We start from the raw sequence: 24,726 nt of genomic DNA on the forward strand, positions 1-24,726 counted from the left end.
ATTTGTATATTACATATATGTATCGTTGTCTAAGTACCCACAACACAAGCCTTCTTGAGCTTACCGTGGGGCTCAGTCAATCTGTGTAAGAATGTCCTATAATATTTATTTATTTGTTATTTGCGTGGAAATCGTGGAATTTCCGATCTCCCGGACTAGGTCGGTCAGTCGGTCACAAAGCCGGGCGAGTATTGACCACCTAATAGCTTTTACAGCATATGCATACATACATCTCTCTCCAGCAGCATACTCGTGCGTACAATGCCTCTTCTGTATGGTCCGGGCGGAGTCACGGATGTCGCGGACTAGGTCGGTCACGAAACCGGGCGAGTATTGACCACCTAATAGCTTTTACAGCATATGCATACATACATCTCTCCAGCAGCATACTCGTGCGTACAATGCCTCTTCTGTATGGTCCGGGCGGAGTCACGGATGTCGCGGACTAGGTTGGTCACGAAACCGGGCGAGTATTGACCACCTAATAGCTTTTACAGCATTTCATACATACATCTCTCTCCAGCAGCATAGCGCGTACTCGTGCGTACAGCGCCTCTTCTCGTATCCGCGCGGAGTCACGGATCTCGCGGACTAGGTCGGTCACGTAGCCAGGCGAGTATTGACCTCCTACTAGACCTGGAAAATAATGTAAGAACAGTTATTAAATATTTCAAGACTATATAATGCTGTAGTTTTTGTAGCGTTTACAGTTACGATGTAAGTAACTATGTATTCTTAAGATTTTAAAAGCAATGATCATGTGTTTCAATTCTTTTTGTAACTACATAACTAGGTCATAATTATTGCTTTAACAGGGTTTTTAAAGGGGTTTGGAACAAAACAGTCATATGAACATGAATAATCAATTGATCAACTCTGTAAATTATTGTAGGTATTACTTTTTTGCTTAAGTTAAGGTATAATGCAACAAAATAGCTGCAAAATTAACGACCTCAGTTTGTCTAACTCCACAGAAACAAATTCTATGTTTTTTACAACGAGTCATATAAATAGTCGAATCTCAGCCAAGTATCTGTATATTCTTACTTTTCTTACGCAACTGCAATTTAAAACAGAAGCTATCAGCCTAGGTCACGAACGAAGAGCACGCGATACGAAACAATGTTTGAACTAACGAAGCTGATTTGTTCGTAATTTGCAATATTTTATGTAATGTTCGTCTAAAACTGTAAAAACAAAAGTTATCTTCTTACGTAGGGCAAGATTCTTGCCGCAAGAAGGTCATTTATATTGGGGAGCGACAATTAAATTGAAAAATATCAAGGCCCAAAAAATATTGAAGCAGGATTAAACTATAAGAAAAGTAACGCAAAAGATAAACGTATGACCACTATTTGTTTTAGGCAGTACGGACTGTGCTTATGAAACGTTTCCTGATTCGAAAGCGTTTGCTTCATGCTAATGCTTGAAATACAATACGTACACTACTTACTACTAAGTATTTACAGACAAATTGAATTATCTACTTTTCATTTATCCTCATATTTTCAGTATTCAGAAAGAAAATAATACATATTTTAACTCACTTTTGTCATTAAATCTGGCACGAACCCAAAATCAAATCACCCACGTGTCTAGCCTAGCCGAAAAAAAAAGTTAGCACATACGTTTTCACACAACAGAAGTTAAAAACTTCGTAATTCAAAAAATTGCGATAGGAACCGCATTTCAAACAATATAACTTTCTCACGGATGTGCGATCTAAAGGAGATATAATTTTCACATAATTGAGAGAGATAAAAGACCCCGCATTACCCCAGATAAACAGAAATGAAGTTGAGCGAATGGCATAAATATTTGAGTAGATAGCAATTTATTTGTATCTTGAAATAATTAGTGTCCATTACAGTACAGAAAAGTAATAAAGATTTGAATCGTTTTAACGATGTAAGTTGAAGTAACAGAATGAAATGGACGTACGGGTCGTACGGCCCAATTCGAATTTCAATAAATGTCAAATATTATCTGAATAAGATATGTATCCAACATTTCAGCGTCAACAATGGCATTTTAGTTTAAGGAAACGTCATCAATAACAGGTCATTGGACAATGTTTACTTTAGGTCTACTCTTCTTCCTCCTTCCCTTATCCCACGTTATGTGGGGTCGGTACAACATGTCTTTCTCTTCCATTCTCCCCTATCTTTCGTCATCTCAACACTCACATCTTTCTTTCTCATGTCCTCTTTCACACAATCCATCCATCGTTGTTTGGGTTTACCCCTCCCTCTCCATCCATCAACATTCATCTCCAACATTCTTTTGCCTATATGACACTCATCCCTCCTCATTACATGACCGTACCACGCCAACCTGCCACTCCTCATCTTTTCCGTTATAGGCGCAACTTTCAAACTTCCCCTAATATACTCATTCCTGATCCGATCCATTCTGGTCACTCCACACATCCATCTCAACATTCTCATTTCCGCTACGTGCACTCTCCTTTCATCCTCCACCTTTGTCGCCCAGCATTCAGATCCATACAATACAACAGGCCTCACAATCGTCTTATAGATTTTCCCCTTAAGTTTAAGGGGCATCCGTTCCGTCGATCGCATGTTGTCCCTGAGACCTGTCGCCATTTCATCCATCCCGCATTTATTCTATTTTTCACGTCACGGTCGATGCTTCCGTCATTTTGGAATAATGACCCAAGGTACCGGAAGTCGGAGCAGCCTGGTAGGTATACACCATCTAAGGCAATAGGGGAAAAACTAGATAGATCACCGAAATCGCAGAACATCTGTACAGTTTTGGTTCTGCTGATTTTCAGTCCCACACTTTCCAGTCTTTCTTGCCATTTTCCCAATCTGCTCTGGACCTCAAGTGCATTTTCCCCAACAAGAACAATGTCATCGGCAAACAGCATACACCAGGGTGCTTCCTCCTGTATGTCCGATGTCAGAGCATCCATAACCAGGAGGAACAAATACGGACTTAAAGCCGACCCCTGGTGTAGACCTACCGCCACATTGAACTTGTCGGTGACTCCAGCTTCAGACCTGACGTGAGTACCAGCTCTATCATACATCGCCTGAACAAGCCGCACATACTTCTCTGGCACTCCCTTCTCTCTCAGTCTACTCTACTAAGAAAATAATCTTCAGGGAAGTGATACATACCTAAATAATAAAAAATGCAGTCATTAATTTAAAGATTTTCCAGGATTTCGTTGAACCCTCTTAGATGCGAGAACGAAACGTAAAAGTTGATACAATGATATAAGACTCATTTATGTCAATCATTTATAAAGTTAATCATAGCAACCAAAATTTCAAACGGTTTAAAAAAATAGCTAAGAATAGTTATTTGTTATACAAGGGGGCGAAGTTGTATTTTAACGCCGAGTGTGGAATTGAAAAACGAGCAAGTGAAAGGATTCTATAGTTGAACCACGAGCGAAGCGAGTGGTTCGAGAATAGAATCCCGAACTTGCGAGTTTTTTAACACACGAGAAGTAAAATAAATTTGCACCCGAGTGTAACACAAAACTTTTCCCCTCACTATAGCGAGGAAACTACAACGCAAAAAATGCGTTTATCACTGCTTCCAGTAGTTCCACAGGTGGTAAATCATCTTTATTACTAGATTCACCTACTTTTATCAATTTTAAAGCAGTTAATTTGACTTTATTCAAGGTCAAATTACTTTACCCACTAGTGGATAAAATGCGTTTTTACCCGCTGGTATTAAAGGACAAAACACGTGTTTCCGAGCTAGTGAGGGGAAAAATTCTTTAACGTTTTAAGTTCATAAATGCAAAGGCGCCAAATGCCTATACACGGTGTTTCCGATATCACTCAAAACCTCAGACACCCCAACTGATTTTTATTTTTTTAAACTCATCTAGAGTATTCATCTTTTAATCTGATCGTTACTTTTTTTTTAATTGAATTTTTAATTTTCTGTACAGCTCTACTTGACTTTTAGCTCTACACTCAATAAAATAATTGCTAACTACCATCATAAACCATAACACTATTTATTTGTGTACGTTACTGCAACGACATAAGGTTTACCAATAGACAGCTAAGATGTCACTGTAAAACCCTTTAAAGCTTTGTCACAGTAAACTTCAAATTGGACAGGTAATCGCAGTAAGCAAATAAACTCAGTATTCAAAATGACAAGGTTGTAATTAGGTACGAGTTCAATTTGTTATGACTTATGATAAACATTAAGATTAAACTGACAAACAACGTCAAACTAGTAGCGGAAAAAATAATCGTCCAAGTAACCGGCCAGTATTAATACCCCTAAATACTGAAAAAAGGTAAACAACCTCTAGCAATGCGATATACACAATGTTGTATTACGAGTACAATAGAATGGGCACGTAAAAAATAATTAATAATACTAATTTAAATAAAAATATTACCCCCATCAAGATATAGCTCAATCGATTCTACTCTCGATTCTGAACAAACTGTTTTCAGGTTTTTAGTGTTAAGTGAAACACGGTGTAGATAATCTAATACTAAACTAGTAAAAAAACTAATCACATTATCCCCAGTTACAGTAATAAAAATCTACGTCTCGTCTATCTTAGCCTAACGAAAAATAAAACGAATTGTCTGCCAGTGAAACCCATAAAAACGGTCTAGATAAAGCAATACGCATAAAATTGTTGGGTTTTATGACATCTACAAAAAATATGCTCGATAAACAAAAAAAAAAACAGCTTAAAATAGTCTAGATAGTCAAATTAGCTGAGATAACACTAAAGAGATAAGGCCTGCCTATTGTTTACCTTTGTCTTTATATTGTTCAGTAATGAAGATTGTAATAAATAGTCAAGACCCCTGCGGTAACTGTTACAAAAGTAACATTTGAAAATCAACAAATGACTGGTTCCCTCCGCCTCCTCCTACTCTTTAGAGACACTTATCAATTTAATTTAATATTCAAACTACTTTTCCTTTCTTTTAATATAAACTGGCAACCCGACTCGATACATCTCTTTTTTGCAGTCGAAATAAAGTTCTTACGTCACGCGTCTGTAGCTAAAAAAAATTGCTCGTAATATTTGCACGATGAAGTTTTCGTTACTTAGTACCATTAAGCAATTTATCATAATGAAAATATCCACATGTCTGCAAAACTGGAAGCCACGCAAGTAAAAAACTTGCACGTGAACGATCATACAAATACTCGTACAAAATATAAGTTAAACACGCATATGAACCATGTCGCGTGCAATCGATCATATTCTGCAAAATACATCCGAATTGTAGTATAATCCAATTTTATTTTTTTAGGCATGCGACGTCTACTATTATAAAAAAAAAATATTTGGTGAAATTTGCTTGAAGTCATATAAAATTTTATCCTTATTTTGCCCTCAGAAATGCGCAGTTAAAATCTTTCGGTTTCCTCTGTTACACCGTGTATTATAAATATTATAATGTACAATAAAAAAATATGCTCATCTTCGAACCTCCAAAAATATGGGACATGCTTCACAAAATAAGAACGTGTCAGATATTTTTGCGGCCTTTATTGGCCTGCTTATATTGGATTTGGGTTTCTTTAAGTGGTTTCTACTCAGAAACTCGAGCTCTTTCAATCCTAATAGGAGAAAAAAGTGGCCCAAAGTTTTTTCCCATTCCGTTACCATTTTTTCATACATTTTGTATGGCGGTAAGGGAATGTAAGGTTTGAAAAATGTATGGAAATATATTTTGGGATATTTTTTTTCCTATCAGGATCGAAAGACCTCGCGATTCTAAGTATGAATCGCGTAAAAAATACCCATGCTACAAAAAAGTGGGGTGGACAACTTAAAAAAAAAGGCCCATTATTGCAAGTGACTGTACCTTATATTTTTCCCCTCACCTGCTCGGAAACACGTGTTTTGTCCTTTAATACCAGCGGGTAAAAACGCATTTTATCCACTAGTGGGTAAAGTAATTTGACCTTGAATAAAGTCAAATTAACTGCTTTAAAATTGATAAAAGTAGGTGAATCTAGTAATAAAGATGATTTACCACCTGTGGAACTACTGGAAGCAGTGATAAACGCATTTTTTGCTTTGTAGTTTCCTCGCTTTAGTGAGGGGAAAAGTTTTGTGTTACACTCGGGTGCAAATGTATTTTACTTCTCGTGTGTTAAAAAACTCGCAAGTTCAGGATTCTATTCTCGAACCACTCGCTTCGCTCGTGGTTCAACTATAGAATCCTTTCACTTGCTCGTTTTTCAATTCCACACTCGGCGTTAAAATACAACTTTGCCCCCTTGTATAACAAATAACTATTGAAGACCCGTTATCCATGAAGTCTTACTAACCTTTTACAGAATAGCACGTATTGATTATTGGTTAGACATAACGGGGTTACACAATATGTCAATTTAGGGGTTCCGTAAAATCAAAAGGGGTCGATAAAAAGTTTGAGAAACACTGGTGTTCGAATAAGCAAGAATCTTGACTACAGAATTTTTCACAGTGATTGGACAACTGGCAACTGTCACTGTCGTGACAGTAAATACAAGGATGACTTGACTTTTATTTTAGCGATGACGAATTGACGATGCAAAACGTTGATATTGAGTTACTAATTACTTATCTAACATTACAATTATTAAAAAAGCTCTGCGTAGACGAAGGGACGTAGGATTAGATAAAATACCTAATCCAAGTGGTTTATGATTTACGAGCCCAGAGGGAAATTCAGTCCTACAAGGAATATTAATGGCCAAACCGTACCTAATAAAAGCAGTGTAATTTATAAATTGTATAAAATTATTTCAACAAGGTAAATATTTAAACAGCATTATAAATAATAAATCTGCCGAAAAAGGATAACTATAGAAATCTTGCGACACTTTTTTTCTTGTATCGAAAAATAACCTAACCACAAAATTAAAATTTTGAAAAAATCCCCGACCGCGACATTACTATGGCTAAGGTGTTCTTCCCGACTAACTCAGCTTTCAGACAAAAAAAAACTAAATCTAAATCGATCCATCCGTTCGGGAGCTACGATGCCACAGACAGACACACACACAGACAGACAGACACACAAACAGACAGACATGTCAAACTTATCGTCCCCGTCGTTTTTTTTCGGGGGTTAAAAAACAGATGAAGTGACCGAAAACGAATATTGATTTATATAGACCGGGATATAGACGTTCAATATAAGTGTAATGAAAATAACAATTCAATTCAATTCAATTCAATGAATCCGTAACCGTGAATCATTCAAGACTCTCGAAAATTGTTTATTTGAAGACACATCAATTTTCTGTATTTACAAATACTTTCCGTTTTATCTCGCTAGGCAACCAGTTTGGTCTAGAATTCAGCTCGTTATCAAACCTGGTGTTTACGTTTACCGCCCACATGCAAAATACCTATTCCATAATTAATTAATTTAACATTCAGCTTTCTAGCGTGTGTGGTGACGGGTTAAGAATTTCACCACCCCCTTTCTTCCCGTGGGTGTCGTAGAAGGCGACTATGGGATATGGGTTAAATTGTGGCGTAGGCGAGAGGCTGGCAACCTGTCACTGCAATGTCACAGTTTCGTTTTCTTTCAACCCCTTATTTGCCAGGAGTGGCACTGAAGCTTTGGTAGTTTTGTGTGCTCTGCCTACCCCTTTATGGGATACAGGCGTGATTGTATGTATGTATTTAGCTTTCTAGTTGATTATTCCAAGGATAAACTGTGTAGTTTATCAAAAAGATGGCAATTTTTATATCGAGATTAGGTACAGCGAAAACGACACTACTTACTAAGCACTAGCTTTTGCCCGCGGCTTCGGTAGTGCTAGAAAGAGAGAAAAAATAGCCTATGTCACTCTCCATCCTTTCAACTATATCCACTTAAAAAATCACGTCAATTCGTCGCTTCGTTATGTCGTGAAAGACAAAAAACAGACACACACACTTTCCCATTTATAATATGTATTAGTATGGATTAAGTCCGCCATTTGTACTTTATTTGTTATATTGTACAATAAAGTTTAAATAAATAAATAAATGGATTAAGGATTTAAAATTTTGGACGGAATAATTTATTAGATACCTACTAGCCTCTACTATGATTTATTTACGTTTTTGAAGACCTTACTGGATAGCGAATATCAAGGAAAATGTATGTATTTTTCGGTTCCAATTTAATGTGAGATTAAAGGTTTGTAAATCTATTCAAAAACCGACTTTATGACTGAACTAGAAGATTAAAATTGTAAATCATACTCAAACAGAACCAATTAGCAACGCTTATTTTATTTGGTTTCATTGAAATTGCTACGATTTTACTTGCTTTCAATTTCTACAGTCAAACGTTCTCAAACTTTAAAGCTTTGGAAATCTTTGGTATCAGTGCTTTCTATTTCATAAGAGCTAAAACACCCGCACTAATGTCACATCTTGGACCCTGGCGATCAAATATATGAAAGAGGCGCGTGCCTAGCACACATTCTAAGCTCGTGTAGATGAACGCGTACAATGCTTGTATGAGTGAGATATGACAGGTTGACTGTTCGCGTTTTTGACAGGCGGTAACTGTGAGGTAACCGAGAGGGGTGGGCGGCGCTTTCAGCGGGGAGCGGGAGTGGCCATACTGTACGATAGTACTCTTTATTATACTGTGCTCTGGGTACGTGGTAGCCAAATGCGCAAAAACTCACGATAATATTTTCGGAGCTATCTACACTGAGAGAAAATACAACCAGTTTTCATGTTCGTTCAACAAGTTTTTTGGTTATAAAATAGCGCCTACGTGCTCTTTGGTTCAAACAACAAGCTACTTGTCATTTGAATCGGCAATATATTTGAATCAACAAGTCGATTTTATAAAAACAACCTGACACATATTGTTTTAAACATACGTTTGGCTTATTCAAACGGATAAACCGCAACAAGTCGAACTTGTTAAATTCACAATGCAAATTTTAGTCGGGTAGCGATAGCTTTTGAGGTTTCGATAATATTCACGTTGCTTCTTTTTTGCATATAGTTTTTAGACTATTGATCAAATATAAAAATAATATTTTGGGTCGTCCTAGGTACCTGCTTAGCTCGAAATTTAGGTATTTCTATTTTTAAGCAGTGTTCAGTCAAAGAAATATTCGAGAAGAAATTATTTGTATCTATATAAAAACAACGTGGTTGCCGATGTACATATGCATTTTGGGTCATTTTCATCCATGGGTTTAATGATATTTTAAAAATGTCTAATATTGGCCCTAAAACACCTAACAAAATATTAGAGTTGGTAAGTGAAGTCTTATACCATTCAGGACATTATTATATATATATTTTCTTAAAGTGTGTCACATTTTATCCATTGCTTATATATAAAAAAAAAAATTTTTTAATAAAAACCCTGTCAAAGCCTGAAAAAAAAATTCATGTTAATAAGTTGACGTCTATATTATTATAAAATGATATCAAGTCATCATTTTTAATTTGGGTCACTTTCATCCATGGGTTTTCAATATTTGGCAGAATAAAACGCAACGCAATAGAGTAGTATTTTAATTTTTTGCGCTGTGTGGCGCGCAACCGATAGCCAATCAGGTTAGCGCATGCCGCTGGCGCGACGCCGCGCTGTGACACGAGGCGTAGGTACCTACTTCTCGTGCGCAGTCATACATAATTTAAGATTGCCAGAGGGTCGGGCTTTGGCGGGATTCTCCCGATTTTTTTGTAAGTCTTCCCAATTAAAACTTATACATAGTAGGTAACCTTAAGAACTTTATTACATTAGTAACGAAAACAGACCAATTATAAATGTCGAAAACACGTAAAGGTCTACTATCTAAAATAAACGAAGTAAACTAGCTAAACTATCGTAAATTTTTATTATGGTGCATTAGGGTAATTCCGAATGACAAAAATGTTCTGGTAATTCCGAAGAGGGAATCTTGATATGATGGAAATAATGGTGATTTTTATGTGACTTTCGTAATTAGACGACTTTCGGAATTACCCTAATGCACTATTATTTTACATTTCCCTACGAAATCGTCGAAACTCCAGAACCTTTTGTCCCGATATTGAAGTACCTAATTCGATCCGGCGCTCCTATTCATACACCGTGATTATATTATTGTAACTATTGATTTCAGTTTTTAGTTCCACAATACAGGGTGTAATTTTTATGACGGGAAATATTTATGGATGCAAATGGATACAAAACCCAAAAACAATAAATTGTAACTTGAATATTATTTCCTATATTTTCCTTAATTTTCATTTATAATGAACACGAAGCGCACGGCGGCATAATATATCTGTACACCTTATAAAACAAAGTCCCCCGCCGCGTGTGTCTCTGTGCGCGCGCGTGTGTGCAAACACAGGTGGTGAGACTGCGGTAGCCATTATTGTAATTATTCTCATTATATGGCATTAGTATCCTTTTTACAGATTTTCGACATTACCTCAATTGGTTTCGAATTTAACCCTACCTTAGAAAAATGGTAATCAAAATACGTATGTATTTTTTTTACTTACATTTATCTATCCATACTAATATTATAAATGCGAAAGTATGTCTGTTTGTTTCTCCGTCTTTCACGGAAAAACGGAGCGACGAATTGACGTGATTTTTTAAAGTGGAGATAGTTGAAAGGATGGAGAGTGACATAGGCTACTTTTTGTCTCTTTCTAACGCGAGCGACGCCGCGTGCAAAAGCTAGTGTAATATAAAGCTGCAACACGACTGACATTTTTCAAAAAACAGCCAGAAGGAGGTTCCGCCGGTGGCAGTGTTTGGTGTGGCCGTATAGAGGTTTGTCCTGCAACCCTGTAAAAATCCGACCGTCGGTCTACCTGTTCCAGGTAAAAAAATGTTGGACGGCCTGACCAAACGGCGGGAAATAGCCAAGGGGTGTTCGACCAAATGTCATAGAGGACCCTGGGTTGTTTTTGACGCTGCCATTTTTTTTTCAAAATGACCGTCTTTATTAGACGATTTTTCAAGTTTGTCGTAGAGCACTCTAATTTTGGTCGTAGAATCACCAAGCAGCCTTGATTAGAATGAAATAAAAAAAAATTGAAAAATGCGACAAATGTGAGAAAACTGGCTACTTTTGTTTTGTATGGCAACTTTTAAATCGTAAGAGATAGCCGGGGGTGCTCGACCAAATGTCATACAGATCTCGGAGTAGAAAAAAGTTGTATTAAAAAAAATTCAAAATGGCCGACTTTTTTTAAAATTTCAAAATGGTCCTAGCGCGCTGAGATTTGGCACACGAGTGGACGGCCGACGGATTAGTATTCAAAAAGAATATTATTGAAAAATTTCAAATGGCGGCCTTTGTGGGCAAATTGAAATTTGTATGGAAGATTTTTTTAATAACCATATCTCCGTAACGGTAGGAAAAAGGTCAAAAAGCTTGAACTACACAATTTCAAAATGACCGACTTTGATTTTGGGAAATTTGACTTTGTCCCCTCTCGCCGCCGTTTTTGACTTTTCCAAAAAAAATTCTCATTCCTATTTTTGGCCCCCGTTTTTACCACGTGCCAAATTTTACCGCGCTCGGACCGAAGATAAAAAAAAATAATTCAAAGTCGGCCATTTTGAAATTTTGTAAATGCCATTCGATGAACCTAAGATAACTGTACAACATTAGTTCAAGCACTTTAACCTTTTTCCTACCGTTACGGAGCTATGGCGATTAAAAAAAAAACCTCCATACAAATTTCAATTGGCGTTCAAAGGCAGCCATTTTAAATTTTTAAAAATTTTCTTTTTGTATACTAATCTTGGGGCGGCTATCCACCCGTGTTGTGACGTACAGACTTGCAATTTTGAGTTTTAAGTATGTTATTATAGCTTACTAGACGACGAAAATTTCTGCGTTCCGGTCTTATCCAGAGGTTCTCAAATAGGGGCCTGAAAATGCGGCGAAATGGTTCCAGTAAAGGATGGTACGGCAGTGTTGGCTTCGTGCTCGACTTGGCGGGGGTACTGCCGTGCCCCCAGATTAAATTATAAGATAGTTAAGTTTAATGAAAATGTTTATCTATTTGTATTCTTTTGCAGCAGCGTCTCAGCGAATCACAATGAATTGTCTTGCCTTCGGCCAACCAATCGTATTAGTCTCTCGTATCTAAGTACTATTTAACGAGAGCTGTGATAGGCCTGTTTAAAATTATGGATATATATTAAAATCATAGTTCAAAACGATGGTTTTTGCCATACCTTTAACAGGCTTTAACACTGGCGTGTTTATTTTTGATAGGGGATGATTTTATTATTTCATAGTATAATTCCTCAATAAGGAAATGATGTATCTATTATTTTCGAGATACCTACAGTATCAACCATTTCAAAAGCTTTAACTGTTGTTTTGTGAAAACTTTTTATATAGTACTTTGGAGACTAGTTTCGAAGTCGTGACAGTTTTCAGACGTCCGTGACTGGCATCGCCTCGGCCATTTTGTACAACCGCGTTAAGAGCAAACGTCACCCAGCGTAAAAATCAACAAAACAAATCATGCAGTGATATCATAAAGAGATACCCAAAAACGCTGGCTACGCTAACAGGACTCAGGGTTCAGCATGAGCTAAAGCTTAGGTACTACTTTCCCAAGCGCTTATCATGATGAGTCGTACCAAAACAGCGTGTCTTTATATAATCTCTATATTGTACCAAACCTGAGTTCTACTAGGTACAGCCGAGCCAGTGTCAGCTCAGTGTCAGCTCTATCTTGATACTGCTCACCCACGAACTCACCGTGACGATTTCTTTAATTACGATGATAATTTGTTTGTTATTTTTCGAAATACATTAACTTTAATGACAATTGGCGTTCATTAATTTTTAATGGTTAATGACAATTAACCTTTTGACTGTGTAATTTTTGTTAATTACCGTTCGGCCAATACTCCTAGGCATTTCTTGCAGCCAATCAATAAATAATATCCTAAAACATCTGGACGACCGAGCTTCGCTCGGTTCTATTTTATTATATCACGTCTTTAGAAAAAAACTTATAAATACAAGAACAAAAAAAAAACAAAACAAAAAATTAAAACTTAATTTCTGGCCGGGATTCGAAACCCTGACACCTGCAATCTGTCTGCGAACATTAGACCGACCTCGTACGACTAAGCTAAGCGCAGCCGATGTGCGCGGGGCGAAATTAACGACCATATTTAACGTTTACTAACGCGAAAGAAAAACTCATTAAAACTCCATAATTCGCCGTTTTCCGGGACCTAAGGCTACGCTAGATCGATTTTCCAACCCCGAGAACCCCTACATAACAAATTTCAGCGAAGCTAATCTTCGGGTGGCCGTCCACCCGTGTGACAAATCTCAGCGCGCTAGGACCATTTTGAAATTTTTCAAAAAAAAAGTCAGCCATATTGATTTTTTTAATGAAACTTTTTTCTACTTAAAACCCTGTATGACATTTGGTCGAGCAGCCCCGGCTATCTCTTACCGTTTAAAAGTTGCCATACAAAACAAAAGTGGCCAGTTTTCTCACATTTGTAGTATTTTTCAATTTTTTTTATTTCATTCCAATCAAGGCCTCTTGGAGATTCTACAACAAAAATTTGAGCAGAGAAAATTTGTCGTAGAGACGACAAACTTGAAAAATCTTCAAAAAAAAGTCGGCCATTTTGAAAAAAAAAATGGCGGCGTCAAAAACTGCCCAGGGTCCTCTATGACATTTTGGTCGAGCACCCCCCGGCTATCTCCTGCCGTTTGGCCAGACCGTTCAACATTTTTTTACCCGGAACCGGTAGACCGACGGTCGGATTTTTCCGGGGTCGCAAGATCAACCTCTATACTACCACAGCCACACCAAATACTGCCACCTGCAAAATCTCCTGGCTATTTTTGGAAATATGTCAGTCGGGTTGCAGCTTTATATTATATAGAAAAATAGAATAGAATATAGAATTGATAAATAAATGAATATACAAGAATTGCTCATTTAAAAGTATATGATATTCTTAAAGAAAAAATATAAGTTATATTTAACCAAATTAACATGCAAAGAACTAAGTTATTTTATTTCATCTTTGTTTAAACGACAGGTAGGATAGGATAAGATTGGCTTAATAGTAATTTGAGGAAAGATTTCGTGTAGGGTTCCGTAGTTTTTCGTATTTTTCTCAAAAACTACTGAACCTATCAAGTTCAAAACAATTTTCCTAGAAAGTCTTTATAAAAATGTTTTTTCATATTTTTTAAACATGGTTCAAAAGTTAGAGGGGGGGGACGCACTTTTTTTTCCTTTAGGAGCGATTATTTCCGAAAATATTAATATTATCAAAAAACGAACTCAGTAAACCCTTATTTATTTTTAAATACCTATCCAACAATATATCACACGTTGGGGTTGGAATGAAAAAAAATATCAGCCCCCACTTTACATGTAGGGGGGGGGGGGGGGGGTACCCTAACAAAACATTTTTTTCCATTTTTTATTTTTGCACTTTGTTGGCGTGATTGATATACATATTGGTACCAAATTTCAGCTTTCTAGCGCTTACGGTTACTGAGATTATCCGCGGACGGACGGACGGACGGACGGACGGACGGACGGACAGACAGACATGGCGAAACTATAAGGGTTCCTAGTTGACTACGGAACCCTAAAAACACTACGTGACGTCACGTGAGGCAAGTCCATTGGGCGTTTAGTGTTTTGTATTCGATATCAGTTATATGACTTCACCACGTTAAATATTGCCGGTTATAAAAAGTACATCCTGTATTTTGCTTTATAATCCTGTATTTTCTACATATAAATTCCTCACCATTTTACGATATAATATGATCTCGTACCAACGTCGATCCCCACATGTACTTCAAAATAAAATATGAATAATCGGCGGCGCGTGTGTTAGCTCATTGAATTATATATATTTTATGTATGTGGATTCATATTGAAAGATAAGCGCTCAGCTACCTGCATAGTGAGTGACACGCTTAAATATGTCTAAAGTACTTAGATGATAAATCGCATTATTTTATTTGGCAGTAGTAGTAGTAGATTCCACAATGTATACTAAATTTATTATTTATAAATTAAATTATTTACTGACGCATGTGGAAAATAGGTATATTAAGTTAAAATTGTTACTCTAGTAGTCTTATCAAATACAACCCTTTCAGGCTTAGCATTAAATAGCGTGATGCGCACAGTTGAAATAAATTTTGGCGTTTTGTACACAACGTGCGGTTTGTCGAATGTCGAGAGAGGTCATTGCCCTTCCCCGCTGCCGCGCCACGGCCGCGCGGTCGGTATCATAATACCTACACTACCCGCGTCACTGCGCTCGCTTGACTTGATCGAACGCAAATATTAATACCGTATTATTTTTCGAAGCATTCTATTAAACTTACCCAAATTCACGTATCTTATTTATCTTGTCTTTTTAGTTAATAAGATAAGAACTCTAGTAACTTTAATATTTTTTTGGAATGGTAAAAACCTATTTTTGCTAAATTATCGCAAATTTTATCAAGCACTGGAGTAGGAAAACACAATTTCAGTTTATTGATATATTTAAAGGAGGCAATGCGACGTTTCTTATTTTTTTTAACATGAATATTTTTTTGTGTCTGTTTCGCTAGGTATGACAAATTGTCATATAGCACTCGAGTATATTGACCCAAACTACGTATACACGCTAAAAATATCATTCTAAATGCAATACAGTTACATTTTTTCTCTCGAATATTTTTTTTACCACATTAGGTCAAATTAAAAATTATAACCACAAATTACCAAATTACTAAAAAAGCACCCTAGGAATGTGACCCAAAACTAAATGTTAAATTTATATGTTATCAATGTATTTATAAACGAAAACAAAATCGACTTTAATATTTTTTTAACTTAGGGCCCAAAATATAGCCAGCGCCGCAGGACTATTTCTCTCAGTGTATCTCTATCGGCGCGACAGAGCTAGACTGCATTTGGCTACGCCGGCTGGTCGATTATTAATAATACCTACAGCTTTTAGCAATTCAGGTCATACTTTAAGATTAGTGCTGTCAATTGCTAAAACAAAAAGATGATACTATTCAGTTGTCTTTTTATTGAGTGTCGAGTTTCTAGTAATCTATTTCTTGAATTGATTAGTTGCGGATTTTAAAGAGATAGGCACTGGTCCCACCGCAAGCTAGGAAACTATGAGCTATGGGCTATAAAAACGAACAAGAGATAATCACTCCCGTGTAAATAAAAGAGACACGGCGATGTTTATTAGTTACTCGCCCAGCGGTGAGCTATCAAAATCGCCGTGTCTCTTTTATTTATACGGGAGTGATTATCTTTTGTTCGTTTTTATAGGCGATAGCTCATAGCTTACTAGCTCGCGGTGGGACCAGTGTCATAGAAACGTGGACAGTTGACTAAAATGTCGAGTTCGCTTTTACTTTCATTTCAGACGGTACTTGAGTGTTTCTACGATCAGGAGATTTTAAATCAGTCATTTAGATTAATTGACTCTCTCGTATATGGAAACATTGTTCTTAATGTTAGTCTAACCTAAAAAATAAGGACGTAACCAAAATATAAACAATGATGTTAAAACGTAAACACTGATTTACCTACACTTCATTTTGTGGTATATTACTTATATCAGGTAGCTCAAACGTAATAAATATGACCACAGACAAAACTTCACTAAATATGACTTCAATAATGATAAAGGTATACATATTAACGATTTTACATAAACATAGTCGTCCCTACTAACTAAAAACTATGATATGTCTGTTAATTTCTGTTTTTAATTCCACGAATGGCTGTATCCTGCATGGCTACAACTACAACTAGCTCATTTTCGTCAGTCTGTCATTTCCGTATGTCGTATTATAAGTCTATTATTATCCATCCGTTCAAAGAAATCGATTCTAACAAGCTTGCCTAATTTTAAACCCAACCGAGTATATTAACATCACCACAAGAAAAGGGAAGCCATATAAACTTCATTTCCCTGAGAATTTTTTGACGCGCCGCCACTCCTAAAGGTACAATGAAGTAAAAAAGTTGTTATGAATCGACGTTATGAAGAGGCACGTTGTTACGAACCTACGTATGGAATCAATAGCATCTACACAGTTACACGAAGAAAAATATGTTTTCCAGGTTGCACTTCGGGGAGTGTGTTCAAGAGCTACACGAGCTTATTCCACCGTCCCCATTCTACCATCGGACTCTTAGACGCACGGCCGGTTTCCATCCTTTCTTTGTAGATATTCCGCGAATTCGCACGAAGCGCTTTGCTTCTTCTTTTCTTAAGCGCACTACCAAGGAGATTCCTTGCCGGCGGCTATATTTCCGAGCTCATATAACCCGGCAACCTTCAAATCTTCAAGTGAACAGGCATCTTCTGGGCGAGCTCAGTCCATCGTAGGCCACGTCTTTGCCTTTGGCTAGTCTGTGGTCAAGATTAAGCCCATTCATGGGGTGGGGTAGTGTGATGACCTCCTCGAGCGGGGGATTGGGGGAAGCTTGGGTGGGCTCCGGCCTGCCCAAGGGTCCGTCAGTCTCTCCTGGTCCACCCTGGGCAACATCACTAGCGACTAGCATGCGTGCTTCTTTCTAGTGATGGCTAACATCCACGCGGGCGTCGTCAGTAGGAGTGGGTTAACTGCTGACGACCTATACACACCCACCTGTGCTAGGACCTGCACAGTCGAGCGCCGTAAGCAAGGATGACGGGATCCTGGGGATTGAGCCATTGCCAACCCGCGTGGTAACACGTCTGCTTCGGCCCTAATTTCGGGCGAAACGGTAGCCCGGACTACTAGCCATAGTTCGGGAAATGGTCATGTGAGGTACCGTAAGTGGGCTCACGGCTAGAAGTGGGGGCCACAGAGGTGACTTCGGTTGCCGATGTGGTGGTGAAAGGCCATGCTGAGGGAGTGCGTTTGGGTGAGTCTGATGGAGGGCGTCTGACCTGGACGACCTTTCGTCACACCTTTACAAACTCCCGATGTCGCGCAACTAGCCAACCTCACACTTCTATATCTTCATCGGTAGCCTAGCGACTGAAAGCACCTTTTATATGTGTGAGTAAGCGTTCCCAGAGGTGCGGGCCCTTGTAGGGTGGGAGCCGATGAGGATGAAGATACATTAATTCGAACCATGGAGAACAGGTCAATTAATAAAAACCCCCAAGCTGGTCCAGCGGCGTTCATCGCTAATGGAACGGCCACACAGGCGAAGCCGTCTGTCCCAGCGACAGTAGGCCAAGCCACAAACTTGGCCAGTCCGCAAGCCAGTTCATCTGGCGAGCAGACCGGCCAAAACATCTTCCAAGACTGGCAGATTGTGGACCGTAGGTCCAAGAAGCGACCCAATACTGGGAAGCCTCGCCAAGCCGGTCCCGGAAGTTCTTCCTCTTCGAAGCCACCTCCCCCTGTTCAACGTCAAGGTGAGGTGACTAAGAAGAAGAAGAAGAGCAAACGCCAGCGGATTGCCGAGCGCCTAGCGCGAGAGCAACAGCCGGCCAACACACCCAACCCTGTGCCTGGAGAGGGAGCATCGGCTTCTCAGAAGCCAGCACCCAAACCGAGTCCGAACCAGCAAGGGCCCTCTGGAAGACATCCGCCTAAGGGGAAGGGACCTTCCCAACCCCCCAAGGCTGGTACGTCAACCAGCACCCCAGCAGGTCCGGCATCAGGGAAGAACAAAAAGAAGCCAGGCAAGCATTCACGAGCTGCTGCTAAGAGGGCACGGGACGAGTCCTTCTCCCCGCAAGGAGATCCCAAGAAGCAGCGGCTTGTGAATCCCAACCAGCCAGGCGTATCCTACGCACAGGCGGCGGCTTCAGACCTGACGATCGTCGTAACTGATGCTAAGTCGGGTAGGATCACCGCCGACCAATCAAACGCCATCCTCCGCGCCTTTCACAAGGCAATCGTGGAGGATGCCAAGATAAACACGGATGAAGGTGTGGCACCTAGCTTTAAGGGCAAACCCGCTTACGCCGAAGGACAGCTGAGGGTCTTTGCGCGAGACGAATACTCGGCTGCCTGGGCACAGCGCAACATCAAGTCCCTTACCTTGCCAAATCTCACCCTAACGGCTGTTCGCCAGTCGGAGTTGGCAAGGAGAGTTAGGTGCGGACTCTTCATCCCAAACATCGATAACTCGTCCTGGGAAAACGTCCAAGAGGCAGCTATTGGACTTAAGTACCAGAACGGGTGGGCCAAGGTTACCTCTTGGTCCATTATCGAGATACTGCGACAAGACCAAGGGTGGTTTGTCGCATTCACAATCCCCGAGGAACTCGTCCCTGCCTTCATGGAAAGGGGCAGAGCCCTGAGCTGTGGGATGGGCACGATCTATCTCAAGTTCAGGGGTCCTGGGGGTAAATATGTGGACCAACCGCCCGCCCCGCAGGGTACTACCCTAGGGACCGCGAGCGTAGTGGTCCCGGACCAACAGGCCATGGGCACCACCCCCGTGCAGTTTGCATCTGCCTCCGGGGAGAAGGACGCCCCCCCGTCGACATCCAAGCTGACGACGACCGAACTCTCGGAGGATGAACTCCTCGGCATTGGTGAGGGACCTGCCGGGGCACCACCCGAGGGCGAGGACTTGACGGCATGGATAGAGACGGGGTTGGCCGACATGTTGAAGGAGGGAGGGGAGATGCAGGATGAAGCCCCTACCACCGTCAACATGGACACCGACTAAGGTGCTCCAAGCAAACCTCCAGCACAGCGTGGCCGCTACGGCCCAACTGAGACGCTGTCTGGAAGGTTTGCCAACAGCCGTTGCCCTCCTGCAAGAACCTTGGACGGGCAGCGGACACATACGAGGGCTCTCCAACACCAAAGGTAAGCTCTATTACTCCACGATGCATGCCATCCCTAGGGCATGCATTCTAACTACAAACAATATATGTGCACAACAGCTCACTGAATTTTGTTCCAGAGATCTGTGCGCGATTAAACTACAAGTTCCAATGCCAACAGGCTGTCGCGACCTAGTCCTCGTCTCGGCTTACATGCCCGGGGAGGACGAGCCACCGCCACTCGAACTACAACGACTGGTCAGCCACTGCGAGAAAACAGGCCTCGCAATCATCATCGGGGCCGACTCTAACGCGCATCACCCTTTGTGGGGTATGGAGACCAGTAACAACAGAGGTAAGACACTTGTGGAATATCTCGTGACTACCAATCTAAACATTCAAAATATAGGTGCTGAACCAACATTTGTAAACAGACGATGCAGGACAATCATTGACTTGACTCTCGCCTCAGAGGAGGTGGGCGAACTCATCACGGAATGGCATGTCTCTCCGGAGGCCTCTTGCTCAGACCACAGATGGATTCGTTTCAACCTACAAGTATCAGATGACATTCCAGCAACTCGCAGAAACCCCAAAAAGACGGACAGGTTAGCATTTAGGACAACCCTGAGTGAAAACCTGGACAAGTCCCGTCTATCGGCCGAACCTCGGGAACCGGCCCAAATAGAACACCAGGTAAACGTCTTGACTGACGCCCTTATAGACAGCTACCAAAAAAAGCATGCCCATTAAACCCGCCAGCCAGAACTGCTATAGTCGGACACAACTGGTGGGGCCCCGAACTAGAGAGACTCCGTCGAAAGACCAGGAAGCTCTTCAACAGGGCTATGAACACGACGGCCGAGGTGGACTGGGACAACTACTACGAAACCAAGGCCAGGTACAAACAAAGACTGCGGTACTGGAGATCCCTGTCGTGGAGGAACTTCTGCAGCAGCATCGAAACACTAGACCACGCCAATCGGGTAAGGAAAACCTTAGCATGCAAATCCACGACTCAGCTAGGCTCACTGCGGAAACCCGACGGTACATATACATCCTCTCCTACGGAGACTAAACGCCTACTCCTGGAGACCCATTTTCCGGGATGCGTAAGTCTACCGGACGAAGATCAGCAGGAGGAGGAAGAACATAACACATCAGAGAACAACTGGCAAATGGCTCATAGAATCGTCACCGCTGAAAAACTAAGGTGGGCTATTGACAGCTTTCATCCCTTCAAAGCAGCCGGTCCGGATGGCATCTTCCCAGCCCTCCTACAGTGGGGTTTAGGAATCATCCAGGACAAGCTGAAGAACATTATGGTGGCGTGCCTAGCCTGGGGTTACGTTCCCAAGAAATGGAGGGATGTTAAGGTAATATTCATACCCAAACCAGGTAAGAATGACTACACAGCTTCCAAATCCTTTAGACCCATCAGTCTCACATCATTCCTGTTAAAGGCCCTGGAGAAACTGTGTGACAGAGACCTAAGGGACAGAGCGCTTAAAAACATACCGATGCACATCAATCAGCATGCATACAGCTCAGGTAAATCAACAGAATCGGCGTTACACATGGTAGTAAGCCGTATTGAAAGGGCGATCCATGACAAGGAAATGTGTCTCGGCACATTTATCGATATCGAGGGCGCCTTTGACAAGACCCACTTCAACAGTATAGGGAACGCCCTGGCAAGCCACGGCGTGGAACCTGGACTAATTCAGTGGATCATGAACATGCTAAACAAAAGGACTATAAGGTATGCTGGGGAGCCACAGGCAGTAAAGGCGGTCAGGGGATGCCCTCAAGGGGGAGTCCTGTCACCGCTGCTATGGAACCTAGTGGTCAACAACCTCATAACCAAACTGAACGAGGAACGCTTCTATACAATAGGTTACGCAGACGATCTGACGATCTTAATATCAGGTAAATTTGCCAGTACAGTCTGCGATCTCACTCAGTCAGCGCTTCGAATTGTGGAACGCTGGTGCCGAGAATTCGACCTATCAGTCAACCCCACTAAAACAGAAATGGTAATGTTTACTAACAAAAGGTCTCTTGGCAACTTTACCAAACCAAAACTTTTCCAAGCTGAGCTAAATCTAACAGAAGAGGTAAAGTACTTAGGTCTAACCCTCGACAGCAAACTCAGCTGGAACAACCACATCAACAAACGAATAGACAAGGCGGCAGTCGTCTTCTGGCAATGCAGAAGGATGATCGGTAAGAGATGGGGACTCAACCCGAAAATCACCCTCTGGCTCTACAAGACGATAGTCCGGCCAATGCTCTGCTACGGTGCTCTGGTCTGGTGGCCAAGAACAAACCTAGGCAACGTGCGAGACAAACTACAAAGACTCCAAAGGCTCGCATGTGCGGCTACCACTGGCTGCACGAAGTCTACTCCGACGGCAGCCATGGAGGTCATGTTGGGCCTTCCACCGCTATACCTGCACATACAGCAGGAAGCAAGCTTATCAGCGGTAAGGTTAAATACACTCAACATCTGGTCTAACACAGGAGTTCTTCACACAAAATGCCTGGAAAAAGTATACGACGAATTCCCAATCCTCAGGTCAGGTACGGATCGAATTCAAAAACATGTCATCTTCGATAAAAGGTACAAGATACAATTATACGAGGACGACAACTACGAGGGGCTCAATCCCATGGAGCTTAGAATCTTCACAGATGGGTCAAAAACGGACAATGGGTCGGGCTCTGGGACCTTCTCAGAAGACCTGAACATGTCGATTACCACTCCGCTAGGAGCTCACAACTCGGTCTTCCAAGCTGAGTGCATGGGCATCATTAACGCGGCAGCTGCTATAACTGCAAGGAAGGTAGTAGGATCCTCCATCCGCATACTCTCTGACAGTAGAGCAGTCCTTATGGCTTTAAGGAGCCATTTAATTACATCCAAACTCATACACGAATGCCATAAACGACTAATGGAGGTAAGTCATAAAAACGAGATCATCCTACAATGGATCAAGGGACACAGCGGATCCCGAGGTAATGATGCTGCAGACGAGCTAGCCAGACAGGGGTCGAGTGCGGGGGCCATTGGCCCAGAACCAATTCTCCCGATACCATTCAGCAAGGTACGCTCAATGCTACTATCATATACAGGGAAACTACACACAGCACACTGGCTAAACCAGACTGGATGCAGGCAAGCGAAAATGGCCATGCCCAGCATCAGTGAAAAACTCACAAGAACGCTCCTTCAACTAGGGAAGGTCCGTCTGAGAATGGTAACCAGTGTCATAACAGGTCATGGACTATTTAACAAACATCTTTTCATAACAGGTGCTACGGACAGTCCCCTGTGCCGAGGGTGCATGGAGACAGAGGAAACAGCTGCTCACGTGGTGCTGGAGTGCAGCGGGGTGGCTCCATACAGGGCAAAATATCTCGGATCTCCGAGAGACCTCCCCGAGGTCCTACTCAACATCAAGGGTCTGGTAGGATTTCTCGAGGAGTTGGGATGGCAGGACTAGCCAACCCCTCCCTCTTATCACGCAAAATAGGCGCTAGACGTCGAGTTGCGGAAAATCGCCCGTTCTACAATACAATACAAGCCCATTCATAATAAATAAATAATTTCTGCGTTAGCGTTTCGTGAGCATTTGTGCATCGATACGCACACAGTAGTGCATACAGATATTTATGGTCGCGTAACTATGTAGATGTAACTGAACGCGACTGTATAAAGAGGCTAATAGGCACAGTAACCTGGTCTTCGATGAATTGGCTTCTACTTTTTGCGCTGAGATTTATTCACAGCTTGCCGATCATGCAACGCTATACAGCTATACACGCTTTCCATGCACTTCTTACTTACCTTGTGGTTTCGTTTTTGATTATGAGGTCGTGCTCTTGTGTATATACTCGTAATATAGTTACATTAGATCAGCCATTCTCAAAGTGTGCTCCGCGGACCCCTAGGGCTCCGCAAAGCCTCTCTGGGGGCTCCGTGTGAATTTTGGGTACCTGATATGCAACTTCAACTCTCTTCCATAAAACCAAATATTCACCAATTGTTAAAAAATAAAAAAAACTGCTTCATGTAATACCTCACATTAGAGAATCTAGTGATTAGATTTTACTATCATGATTGCTTATTAAAATAAAGATTGCAATAAAAAAAAAATTAAGGGTTCCGTCAGATGTTTTACTTTCTAAAAGGGTTCCATGGGAAAATAAGTTTGAGAACCGCTGCATTAGATAGACAATACCGAGATTGTAGCGTAAGTATTGTATATTTTACTTCACAAATAGGCAGATAAACCATAAAGTCCTTGCAACTATTTGGCATAAGAACTGTTGAAAACAATAAAATGAACCTATGCTTTAAACTAGCGTTAGCCGTCATTAGACAATGCCAGTTAAAAGGTTAACGGTAACTTCGAACGTTTCCTGCCATAATGTACTTTTTGTTGAAGCCAGTTTATGCGTTAGGAGCTTAATATAGACATACCTACGCATTACGCATTCGAACAATGCTCCGAAGAAGTGAGTAAGATGTCACTGCGAAATGATAACGGCATGTTAGCGTCAAAAGTTACGTTTCTTCAAACAAAAAACCGGTCAAGAGCGTGTCGGGCCACGCTCAGTGTAGGGTTCCGTAGTGTTCCGTATTTTTCTCAAAAACTACTGAACCTATCAAGTTCAAAATAATTTTCCTAGAAATTCTTTATAAAGTTCTACTTTTGTGATTTTTTTCATATTTTTTAAACATATGGTTCAAAAGTTAGAGGGGGGGGGGCACTTTTTTTCCTTTGGGAGCGATTATTTCCGAAAATATTAATATTATTAAAAAATTATCTTAGTAAACCCTTATTCATTTTTAAATACCTATCCAACAATGTATCACACGTTGGGATTGGAATGAAAAAAAAAATACCATACCCTAATAAAACATTTTTTTCCATTTTTTATTTTTGCACTTTGTTGGCGT

General features: G+C 40.7%; 1 protein-coding gene across 1 annotated transcript in view; it reads right to left on the bottom strand.

The window, feature by feature from the left end:
• The window catches only part of LOC125232830, a 49,651-nt gene that overhangs the window by 7,759 nt on the left and 17,166 nt on the right, over positions 1-24,726 (bottom strand). The window contains exon 3 of the mRNA XM_048138622.1: positions 512-636. Coding sequence (XP_047994579.1) covers positions 512-636 — 125 coding nt within the window. The remainder of the gene's footprint in view (positions 1-511; positions 637-24,726) is intronic.

The sequence above is a fragment of the Leguminivora glycinivorella genome, chromosome 13 (genome assembly GCF_023078275.1).
Source record: "Leguminivora glycinivorella isolate SPB_JAAS2020 chromosome 13, LegGlyc_1.1, whole genome shotgun sequence".
Lineage (NCBI taxonomy): Eukaryota > Metazoa > Arthropoda > Insecta > Lepidoptera > Tortricidae > Leguminivora > Leguminivora glycinivorella.